At 37.1% G+C, this 12,329-nt stretch overlaps 2 protein-coding genes across 2 annotated transcripts in view; one reads left to right on the forward strand and one right to left on the reverse strand.

Annotated features, from left to right (window-relative positions):
* LOC135681804 (spermatogenesis-associated protein 17) overlaps positions 1 to 12,329 on the reverse strand; it is an 89,891-nt gene that overhangs the window by 54,996 nt on the left and 22,566 nt on the right. The window lies entirely within an intron of this gene.
* LOC135681653 (uncharacterized) overlaps positions 1 to 12,329 on the forward strand; it is a 36,744-nt gene that overhangs the window by 1,365 nt on the left and 23,050 nt on the right. The window contains exons 3-15 of the mRNA XM_089111851.1: positions 1,218 to 1,306; positions 2,220 to 2,457; positions 3,299 to 3,493; positions 4,077 to 4,256; positions 5,174 to 5,353; positions 5,720 to 5,899; positions 6,770 to 6,952; positions 7,418 to 7,597; positions 8,532 to 8,711; positions 9,570 to 9,749; positions 10,590 to 10,775; positions 11,217 to 11,393; positions 12,037 to 12,072. Of these exons, the coding sequence (XP_088967977.1) occupies positions 1,218 to 1,306; positions 2,220 to 2,457; positions 3,299 to 3,493; positions 4,077 to 4,256; positions 5,174 to 5,353; positions 5,720 to 5,899; positions 6,770 to 6,952; positions 7,418 to 7,597; positions 8,532 to 8,711; positions 9,570 to 9,749; positions 10,590 to 10,775; positions 11,217 to 11,393; positions 12,037 to 12,072 (2,184 nt within the window). The remainder of the gene's footprint in view (positions 1 to 1,217; positions 1,307 to 2,219; positions 2,458 to 3,298; positions 3,494 to 4,076; positions 4,257 to 5,173; positions 5,354 to 5,719; positions 5,900 to 6,769; positions 6,953 to 7,417; positions 7,598 to 8,531; positions 8,712 to 9,569; positions 9,750 to 10,589; positions 10,776 to 11,216; positions 11,394 to 12,036; positions 12,073 to 12,329) is intronic.

Below are 12,329 nucleotides of genomic sequence, written 5' to 3' on the forward strand. Positions count from 1 at the left end.
CAACTACAGGGACAAATAACTTCTTTTTGGAAGTAAGCCTTACAACGAGAAAGCAAATGAATTGATACTGAAATGCACAGTTGAATACATCAAGCAAACTAAACGATTTCAATGAATTCTCTTTAGTCGTTGTCTGCTATATCTGGTAGATTGAATCCTGCGGTCCTGAACTAACATGATGACCTATACAAAGTTGCATTTTGTACAGTATTGTACTGTATTTGTACTGTATTTGTACTGTATTCTATTGTATTGTGCTGTATTGTGCTGTGTTGTTCTGTATTGTGTATTTATAGTGTATTTATAGTGTATTATGCAAAGTTTTGGAATATTTGTAATGTTGGGTGTGGAGGCAACTCGATAACGTTATGTTTTTGGCCTCCATCTCAACAATGATAAACCTGAGTTTTTTTGTATTTGTTTTTATTGTGATAAAAAAAATAACTTCACCGTTAAGAATATGCAAAGGACTCTGGAAATCCTTGTTTATAGAAAATCCTTACACGCGTTGCTGACAGAAAACCTTTCCGATTGGGGTAAGGGGCAATACAAATGAATACAATTGCAGTTAGAAAACTATTGGGTGACAGGTAATTAGGATCAAAACTGTAAGAAGGAAACTAGCGGATGATATGCCCCCTCCTTCATCTGTAAGACATGACATGGGATTTATAGACAAACATAAAAATAAGAGCCTAGCAAAGTTTCGTGGCGTGTTCTTTGATAAGCTACTATACAAATAAATCGTATATTATTTAACTTTAGGATTAATTTTAAAAAAGGCTCAAATGTTGCAATTAAGCCATTAAATTGTTTTAATGGAAGACTACAGTCTTTGCTCTTTGTGTACTAGTCTTAAATATTCATCTACAGGTTATATAGCAAAGTTTCTTGAAATGAAATACAAAATTTTTTCTTTTGTGAGCATTCATTGAGTCATAAACGTTAACATAAGCTTAAGCTGTCATGAGCATTCGTTTTTCAAGAAAATGTCTACCACACCAGCCAGGAAAAAATTCCCTTACAACAATCATTTGACGATCCCAATTCTTCCAATACGTAGTTTGAAGGTGTGGAAAACCTCTGTCCCATAATTTACATTTCTAAATAATCATATAGTTATATAATTACGTTGTGAAAAATCATAAAATCAACTTTGTGCCTAGCGAAGATGCATTCAATGTGCCATTTTTATGGATATTTATGAATCATTCCAGGTGGCTGGACACACACCGACAAGGCTTTGCATTTGGCTCGTAACCAAATGTTTAATCAAGCTTATGGATCAAGGTCAGGAGCACCAAAGGTACTAAAGAATTGTTTGGTTGCTACAATGTGTATTGAAAAGAGGGCCAACGTACACCAACTATTACTTGGCCATTGCAAGTGACTGCAGCCTCTTTCTTATAACTGCCAAAACATGAACTTTGTGCCTAGTCTTGAAACTCAAGTCTTGAAAAATAATCGCCTTTTTTCTTGCTCTCCCTTTCCTCAATGTCTTTATGATCGTTAAGTGAATATAGCAAGCTCCTCCCTACGTAATTTTTGCTAAACAATTAATTTTTGCCTGGATGTAAGATTGGCACTAACGTGAATGAAGGTCATTTAAATGAATGGAAGAATTCTCAATGATCGTTCATAATTGAAGCTCTAGATTTTGTTGTCTAGCATGTCTACAAGCGTTAACACATTTATAGGAAATTCAAGGTTCTTTGAAGATCTATCACAAATTAGATAACTGATGTTCCGGCTTGGCTAATAGGTATTACTGCTGATGATCTGATAGTAAGAAAGCCTTTCCTCATTTGGTTTGTCTCAGAGTGGTTTAAATTGATTTAATTGCTTTACATATAGGATTATCTTATGTTTTTTCTATGAATATTTAATGACGTCATTACTTTATCGCTCTATTGCTAAATACGGGATGCAACATGGTGTGATCGCCAGCCTTCTGAAGGCACTCCCGTTTTTGTAGAGAAATTGTTTAATTTGGCATCGCAAAATATGATATGCAAACTTTGAAATTAAATGAAAGCTCAAGGTTTTGATAATTCAAAGAAAGTTTTGGAATCAACATTATGCTTATTGCAAGCAGCAATAATGTGCTCGTTAACTGTCAGTCTCCATTATTCTAACTTCATTTCCATTTATAAATAGACTTTAGTTAAAGAAAAGCTGCAGATACATGCTTTCATATTTTCTGTTTACAAATATGCTAGATGCTGCTGCTGCTCACAGATGGCAAAAGTCAGTCTGGCCACTCAAAGCTCTCTTATGCTGCAACTCTTCTGAAAAATAACTTCGTAAACATTATAAGCATTGGCGTCGGCTACTCTGTACGACGAAGCGAGCTGGAGCTGATTGCATCTAGGCCAATCCACCAGCATGTCTTCCAAGTACGAGATGCAGGGGCGCTGAATAGAATCGTCAACACCGTGAGAACAGAGGCGTGCAAACGTATGTAATATAGAACTGGCATAGTCTAGAAGACGTGTAAATTAGACCACGTAACCTGGTGATACATCAAGAGCAAAGCAATGGGAGCCATTAAAAAATTACACCTCTTAAAATTCTAAAAGAAAAAATCCTTTAAACTATTCTCTATAGCCTAACACAATCATTTGAAGAAAAATTGTTGAATATCTTTTACAAAAAACTTGATCATGTTAAATTTTCAAGGACATCTTTACATATCTTCGTGCCATGTAAAACGTGTTGAATATTGTTCTGATTACAATATATCTCCATGAAGACGTTAATAATGCATTATGTAGATGACTCAATATCGTTAAAAGTCAGTGCTTCTATTGTCAAAATCCACATTTTCTGGTTCAAGCTAGAACGTTAAATTGTTTTTTAAGAATGCAGTTTTTAACAGATATCATTTGATGTGCAACAAGCACCATACCTGCTACTACAAGCAGCGAACTTTATGCACCTTGAAGGAAAATGATTAAACTAACATTAAATCATATTTTCAATGTATTATGAGTGTTCATATTTGTGTTTGCAACTATCTTGTTTTTGAAGGTAGAATTTAGGACACTAAGAAGCTATGCTTATCGAGCAGTGTCCGGGTCCTTCCTCTCAATGAGACCACACCTCGTGATCCATACGCCCGGAGTTACAGAAAGGCTAGTGACTCCCCTCAGTCTAAGCGAAATTTTGGTCACGTTAGTGAATCGAACTACAGTCCCTTCGATCTGCTTAGCTATCCTCCCATTTATATTTTGCATGTAAGCTTGACTTGTTCAATGAGGGAAACATAACTCATGATACTCGTATTGATCCCCCGTAGCTGTTACTTGCTGGTATATCGAATGCATTTACAATGAATGGTCTGCTTGGAGCAGAACATGCGAGACAGCAACGAGAACGAGAACTGTACGCCAGCAAGTCAGAAAATCAAAGATGGTTGTCGGTGGCTGCGCAGGGCTAAATGTGCAGAAATGTCAACCCAAGAGCGAAACAAAGAATCTTGGCTATTGCCTCCGTAAGTGCAAAACATTAAGACTCTGTGTATGTTTATTGAGTTTTGACGACTAATTTTATTTGATTGAAGGAAAGAAATTCTCTACCAGAACATCTCTGGTCTTTGGCTGATCAAAATTTTAGAAATGTTTACAAATATATACCACACAATTCATGAAGATATATTTTCTCGTATATTCTTCGTGTGATTTCTTTCTAGTAGCATAACAAACATTAGGACATATTTTACAGTATGGGATTCCAAGTCCTGTAAGCCCACAACTGTTTGCATTCATTTGTTTCTTTCTGTGCACAGATTCGTTAATGCAAGCGTACTTGATTGTGTAGAAGCACAGAATAGCCAGTTTGGATCACGTTTGACAACATAGTCAAAAATGTATCAAAAGGCAACGTCAATTCCTTTGTTCTCATATCTCATAAGTTTTCAGCTATGCTAAATAGAATAGTATTCCTATCTTTTGAGAGAAAGAAAATTAGCCCTTATCAAGTAGGAAGGCATGTTTCTCTAATTGCTCTAAAATACCTTTGATAAAATGAATTACTGTGCATTTCCCTAGCATTTTTACTCTATTGTCTTTTTTCAGAGAAATGCAAGTACGTAAAATGCCTGTGGGCCCGATGGAGTCCATGGTCAGCCAGTTGTGGTAGAGCGACAAGGCAGCGAAGTATCAAAGCGGACCCTGCTACGACTGAGAGACGAACCTGCCAAGGATTACCTCAAAGATGCTACGAAAGACCACAAACAGAAAATAAGATTACCAAATGTGAGCTGCAAGAGATTTTCTGCATTCAAGTAGACCTTTGATAGATTTAAATAGCCTACAGATATGCCAAAGTAACCATGGTCATTTACACTTATTTTTGATACAAAACCGTTTATTAGAAACAAAGCCCTAAGATGACCATAACATATAAGAATCTATAGTGCTGACCACCCTTGGTTTCAAGAATCTGCTTGTAAATCGTTTTTTAAACATGGCGTTAAGATTATCACTGATTTCAACAACAACAAAACAATAAACTGAGTGCTAATTCTGAGCTTGGTTTTAGTACGCTCAATTTTAATTTGAGGATTAATTTATCTATCTTACTTCTCAACTTAACTCAAACAAAGCGGGTCTTAACTTTGGCAAAGTCTGACTATAAACACATCTTGCCAAAGATTATCATAACTGTCATAAAGCAAAAGTGGTTTCATTAAAGAACACGAGCTAGATGGAACCAACTGGCATCTGAAACTAAATGTAGCTCAAGACACAGAGCTGCGGATTACCATAGTTGAAGAGCACCATGTTCCACAACGAAATTGCATGGATACATGCTGGTTAACACATAAAATGTGTTTTGCTTTGGCAATCAACTTTCTTTCTGAGTTACAACAGGATCTGATATTCTTCATCCTTGCACAACCTATGTCCATCATTTCCTCAGACAGCTGACGGAAACTGATGGTTGTATCTTTGAACTAATGCCGAGCAGATGAGATGAATTTAGGGAAATGCTGAGACAGAAGTGTTGAAATGTAAGGAAAGTTCTGCTAAAATGCAAAAAAGAGACAGGCTTAGAAGATTAGATCGTTGCTCTAACTTATGCGCATATTCACTAAATTGGCACTCTCGTGTAAGTGGCTTCCAACCATGTACGGTTTGTGTGATGACATTGTGCCTACTTTCCTTCACAGGTACATGCAAATATGTTGAATGCAGTTATGGGCAATGGTCCCGATGGTCGACGTCTTGTGGAGATGGGCGACGCACGAGACAGATGAATACGATACAAAAAACGACAGAAAGGAATAACTGTGATGGCCTACCTAAAACATGCACAGGAAAGCCACAGGTTGAGACAAGGACCGAACTGTGTATGTATTCATGCACAGATTTGATGTTTATAGAAAAACCTTCAGGCAGCTGCAGTTTTTGGGAGTGGGAGAATTTCCATTTAAGGAAAGGATCTTGTCGTACAGCACAATGTCTACGCCTTTAGCTTGACATTGTAAAGACTGTTTTGGGGTTTGTTGATTTGATCGGTCCTTTCCTGTGCCTGTTTTACAAATAGTCCAATATGATAAGAAAAGAAACTCTTTACTTTCTCTTTTTATTGCGGTATGATAAAAAATTGGTCGTGGTTTCTATGTTGTTATGTCTTGTAAGTTTGATGCAAAGTTGCCGAACTTTGTCTAAAACAAGTAAGAATCTTGCTGGCAAGCATTTTTGGCATTATTTAGGTACATGCAAGTATGTTGAATGCAAGTATGGACCTTGGTCTCAATGGACCACAAGTTGCGGAAAGGGTGAAAGAGCCAGAAAGTTCCAAGCAATTTCAAAAACAAAGAGAGCTAAAAGCTGTGACGGACTACCTCAGACATGTTCTACAACCCCAGAAGTGGAAAAGAGAACAAAGTTGTGTAAGTACTTGCAATATGTTACTATTTTTGAAACGCCGTCGCGCAGAACTGTTTCTATCTATCCCGGGAATGATTTCTCACAAGCTCGGTGGCAGGCGACGTTCGCTTTCTCAGACCTGTTTTTTCATCTTTAAAGACCTTGGCGTGGTTTGGAAATGTTAGTTTTTGCTGAAGAAGCAAAATGCCGAGAGCATGATTTGCAAAAAGCCAGCTGCCGCTGATGACGTCACATTCAATGGAATGTTAAAGTAAAATTCAACAGTACAACAGAAAAAGTAACATTTCTGGATAGACGCTATTGATGCGTCAATGGTTTTGCAATACCTTGATGACTTGACAAAACCTCTTAGAAAACCTTCCGCAAGGAAACTCAAAAATACTTTTCTCCAAATTTTGGTTCTTTCTCTCTAAACGTATGACCGGTTTTAGTTATGTGGATCGCTTTGAAAATGCCAAAAAAGTTTGCAAAGAAGGGTCATGTATATGATAATGCCTTCAATGATAATGGCACCTGCTAAAGATAACCGTTATTTTGCTGAACAAGCAATTAAGACTCGTCATTAAGACTCGTGAGAATAGAAGCAAGGCTGTCGGCAAAGAATGAAAGAGAAATACAAAGAAACCTCCAGAAGCATATTTTAGACAAGAGTGTAGCTTTTAAAAATCAAGGATAGAAAATCTCTTAGGGTACATAATTGTGGAAAGAATTAATCACCTAGCATGTCTTTTCTGCTTTAGTTAGGATTACCCTGACTGCTTCTCTGCTCTTTTAGCTGTACCTGAGAATCTTTAAAATCAACTTATCAGTGAAACATAGACAATATAGCTCTTGTTAAAAAAGGCCAGTGAAATTAATCTATTACCAAATAGGCACATGCAAGTATGTCGAGTGCCCGTATGGACCATGGTCTGAATGGACCACCTCTTGCGGAAAAGGACAAAGAGCAAGGAAAAGAAAGCCAAGCCCTGAAACAAAACAAGCTGCAAGTTGTGATGGTCTTCCACAAACATGCTCTGCTAAAACTGATGTTGAAACGAGAACAAAAATTATGAGTCTCTTTGCAAGCTTTCAGTGAACACATATCAGCAAAAGTAATCGTTATTATTGCTTAAAAGCCGTCACTAGTAATGAAAAGTCACACCTGAAACAGCCTACTTGAACCCAATCCAGGAAATGTACGGAGCAAACATATTGCCAATGCCATTGTTCCTATTTGTGTCACAACGTGTGGTAAAAATGCCGATTCTGTGCACGCAATAGAGTTCAAAAAAACGAAAAGGCAACATGTTCGCAAATTTGCACCATTGTCGTTGATAAAGTAAAATTAGGTGACTCAAAAATGTATAAGAGACATAGAGCCCATAATTCGCCTAACTTGACACAAATCATATCTTGGGATATTATGAAACTTAATGCTAGTTTCTCACTACAGCCACGAAGCTCCCTAAACAAACACTTCTATAGTGTTACCAGATGTTTGTATTAATAAACCAATAAAGCAAGTTTTTACCAATTAGGCACATGCAAGTATGTCGAGTGCCCGTATGGACCATGGTCTGAATGGACCACCTCTTGTGGAAAGGGACAAAGAGCAAGGAAAAGGAAGCCAAGCCCTAAAACAAAACAAGCTGCAAGTTGTGATGGTCTTCCACAAACATGCTCTGGTAAAACTGATGTTGAAACGAGAACAAATATGTGTGAGTCTCGTGCAAACTTTCTACAGAAAACAGATAAGCATAAAATCGTATCGAAGACGTCTTACGTGAAGAGATTGAAATTATGCTTTTTCGAGACAGGAAGACTAGGACTTGTATCAAAATATTTCATTTCAGCTTTTCGATTATATTACTGACCGGCTAAAATGGCTGTAGGACGCAAGAAAGTTTCTTTTATTGGAATGTTATGAATATCACTTTAAGGAAAATAAATGTAAATTATAGAGAGAACTTGCAAAACTCTATAATGACGACATGTTTCAGATAATTGGCAGAGCCCGGTCGAGTTTTGGAGTCGATCTACATACAAACGAAAAAGCCGACATTGAAAAGACAGAGGGAGTTCGTTTTCTCTCTTGGACTCCAGTGGCAATTTTTCTTTATGCTCGCAGCACTGATTGGTCAACTATACCGGTCTTGTGCTAGCGTTTTTCTGTTTGGCCTATTTCGATCCACAACTGGGTATATATTTTTCATCGTGTTCTTTCGGACCCTGATTCTGACGTTTTATGCTCTGAGGAGTGTCAGACGAAAAAGCTTTTAGTATGTCGTAAACTGTGTTTGCTTTTTTCAAAACCATTTTCAAAGAAATCCATGATACGTATCAAGTCAATGCCAACTTTGCTATATACTTTGAAAGCAGTGCCCCAGGGCAACGAATTAGACCAATCAAATTCAAAAGGACAACCAATTACTAGTTGGGAGGTAGGTCTTGGCCAAGGCGATCTCAATCAGAAAATGGGTGTGGTTAACATACCCCTACATTGTTACAGTGGACGTCTTGTCTGCTCTTCAAGTGGTTTCTATGCCGCGTTACCTCATTGTAAGTGACTCATTTACCTTCATTTGCATAGGTACTTTAGTTTTGAAGACAAGTATGACAATAGCGCTATAACCCTTTACATTTACCATGTAGGTACTTGCAAATACGTTGAATGCCCATATGGACCATGGTCTGATTGGACAACAACCTGTGGAAAGGGACAGAGAAGTAGGAAAATGCAGCCAAGCCCAAAAACAAAACAAGCCGAGAACTGTGATGGGCTTCCACAAACATGTTCAACAAAACCTGACCTTGAAGCGAGAACCAAGATGTGTAAGTTTATCTTGAGTGTTTAGATAAGAGAAAAATTATTTTTATCGATTTTCTGTAGTAACATACAGCAATTGATTTCTTGCTTTTACCGAGATGTAGCTAATTGCCTTCTGATTTCTCTGCTTCTATATTTTATGTTGATTTTCTAGTGGGCAGATGTTATACAGATTGCGGAACAAGCCTTTTCCAGTTTCTAGTTTTTAAGTATGATTATAAAGCAAGAATTTATTTCATTGTTTGACATACTGGGCATTTAGAGAAAGTCTAGAACCACTTATTTAGAGCAAGTGTAGAAAACCTGCCGGTCTTGTAGGATTACTAATAGCAAATCCAGGACAGGCCAAGGAGCCAAGGACTACTCAGAGCAAATGCAGGACCAGGTTGCAGTCATGTAGAACCTTTTCGATTGAGATACTTAAACAATTGGAGTCTACTTATTGATCCTTTGATTAATTTTTGATTGTTATTTTGCTGTATTTCTTGACCAGGCCTTTGGCTATACAACATTTCAAAACCTATGGCATGACAGATGAAATTATGAAAAGATAAGGAGTTGCAATTTCTGATTAAGAAGGAGGTTGTTCTTTTGAAGGTGGACTCACTCGTAGATTTAGACTTGTTTAGACAATTTATCTGAATGCTCATGAATTGATTTCATCTAATGTCTTTTTAAAGAATTCTATGATATAAATACACAATTTTGCCAAGGGCAACTGTGTTTAATTGATCTTCATCCAAATACAAGATACAGGCTATCAGAAACGTTGGAATGGATTGTCTCTTGGTCACGTTTACCATACACTTTAAAGGCTGTCCTTTTCTCTTGCAATTCATAGTTGAACATTTCCTATAACATAGGTTCATGTAAATATGTTGAATGTCCATATGGACCATGGTCTGATTGGACAACAACCTGTGGTGATGGACAAAGAGCAAGGAAAAGGAACCCAACTCCTCAAAAAAAGGAAGCTGAGAGTTGTGATGGGCTTCCACAGACATGTTCAACCAAACTTGAAGTTGAGAAAAGAACCAAGAAGTGTAAGCATTTAATGTTCATATGTACAGAGCAAATAGATTGCTTTAAGTCATTAAACTTGACTTAAATGAATGTTTTATGGAAGTATTTACAAAAATCGACGATTTCATTTTCTATATTTATTGCAGAAATTTTATTTGTGCTTTTGGGCTTCCCCTTAGACCACTCTCATTCAATGGATTTGATAGAAACTTGGAAAACCTTTCTGAAGCTATTTCGGGTAGAATATGTGTAAAGTATTTTAGATAACCTTTTGAGGCTATCGTTTTTTGTATCTAGCTATAAAATGTACACGCCAATCATTGTTATCGTTCAATTTGCTTGTAACCTGATACTTCATAAAAAACAGCTTTTGGTATTGGAAATGAGACCCTTCTAGAAGAGATGTGTGGTCTACTAGCATCCACACAAATGCTTTCGTTTGGGTATTCATACAATGTAATTTTGTAACTGTCAATACCTATAGTCAATAAAAAGTCTCCTTGCTGAAATAGAAAAGTTTATAGGCTCCAAACACTGGACGTATTCTACAAGTAAGATTGCAAACTTTGCTGGGCTGAAGGAAACATTGAATAAATTTTCTAGCCCTTAAAATAAGAACCCTACTACTAGTCCTAGAGAAGGCTTAATATTCCCAAACGATGCTACAAGTAAGATATGCTCGTGTACATGCTCGAAACGCTGTGTTTTCAATTATCAAACTAATTTATTTTATTCTGGTACTCATTTTATTTGCTAACTATATTATCGTTTCTTTGGATGAAGTATCATACGCAACGTACATACTTAATACGAAAAGTTTCCGAATAAAAAGGTTCCTCCCAAACGATTTCCCATCGTAGGCCAATGTGACTATGTAGAGTGCAAATACACGGAGTGGTCTGAATGGACGCCGAAATGTGGCAAAAATATGGCGAGAAAGAGAACTTTGCAGACTATCAAGAAGACAATTGAGAAAGAAAGCTGTGATGGACTTCCACAGACTTGCACGGGAGATGCTGAGCAAACCGAGAAAAAGGACGAGCTGTGTAAGGGATTTTTCTTGATGAGGTCAAGTGCTCTATGGGTAGATTACGTTAAACCTTGCTTCCAGTGGTTCATGTCGCAGATTTTTAAACTCATTGTATTTTAATCGACAATTAAGCTAGACTTTTTGTCTTCGAGCTATGCCTAAAACTTGATTAGCTCAGTATGCATCCAGATCATATTTTGTTGCATATCGAGCTCAGAATGCAATTGCAATTTTAATGATTCACAAGCTGCATATTATCTGTCTTTTCAGCACTTAAAGACAGGTGTTGCTTATTATAATACCATCTGCAGATCTGACTCATTTGCTGCTTCTTGCCATAATGTCAAACTACACTGAGAAAAGCCAAACATTTTGCCTGCATTTTTGGCTACCTTAAGAAACAAATCAAAGGCTCAATTCACCAAAACAAAAAATAATTGACTTTGGTTCATTCTAGGTGAATGTGACACAGTCAAATGTGTTCAACAATGGAGCGCCTGGTCAGCGTCTTGTGGCTTAGCAACAAGAACTTTGAGATTCGTTAAGGTTCCAATCAAAGTAAAAAAAGAATCATGCGAAGGGCTGAAAACAACATGTCCCAACGTGACCGAGACACAAACTGATGACCTTTTCTGTAAGTTTATATCCGAATATGTTCGAAAACATTTTCCATATGGAAGAGAGCAGTCTGTCTGACAAGCAGCGATTGGGATTTGAGGCTCAAAAAAGTGATCGTATTCTTACATAGCACAAATCTTTAACCCATATCAAATCTTTAACTCCTCCTTTGGGGAGAAATTGATAAATCCACTCTTGCTTAAACATGAGAGCTACGCTATTGATCTCTATAGGTTGAATTCACAGTGTTTAGGATAGTAGCCATAAGATTGGCAATGAACCCTTTATAGAATAGACCTCTGTCCAAAGGGATCCCTTTCAATATTGGATCTTGCAAAACGGATCACGCTCCTGCAAATAGAAATTATGATGATTCCGTTAGATATAACTTTCTGCTTCATTGCATGAAATATATTTACTCTAGCAAGCTCAACTGGGTACATTAGTTTTATCATCATCCGCTGCTTGCAAATAGAGAATGTGATATTGATTTGACACAATGGAAACATGCCAGTAGTTCTTTGAAGATCTATTAATATTTGCTGTTTCATATAGGTTTGGAGATAAAATTGCAATCAAGGCATTTCTACTTTATGTGTTTTGCATAATTATAGACTCGAAAATTGCTTTGTCGTCAAAGCATTCTGTTTCTTTATCAGGTGAGAAGACACAGCCTCCAGTTACAACAGCTCCTCGTAAGTATTTCCTTTTGATTCAGATTCCCGTAGCAGAAGTTGATAGGGACCTGGGCCTGCTAAACAGGTATCATTATAAAGTTTAACTACGAGTCTTCGAAGTTTTCAAAACTGAATTACACACGAATGTCACGCATCTAATTGACGGCAAAACGCACCAAGTAGATTGAATAATGGACTTTTGAGTGTCCTATCCAATACTGAAACTTTTTTGCAGTGGCTCGATTGTAAAAACAGGAAATATATACAAATCTCAT

This window comes from Rhopilema esculentum, chromosome 12, assembly GCF_057945365.1.
Source record: "Rhopilema esculentum isolate cy_ngs chromosome 12, ASM5794536v1, whole genome shotgun sequence".
NCBI lineage: Eukaryota > Metazoa > Cnidaria > Scyphozoa > Rhizostomeae > Rhizostomatidae > Rhopilema > Rhopilema esculentum.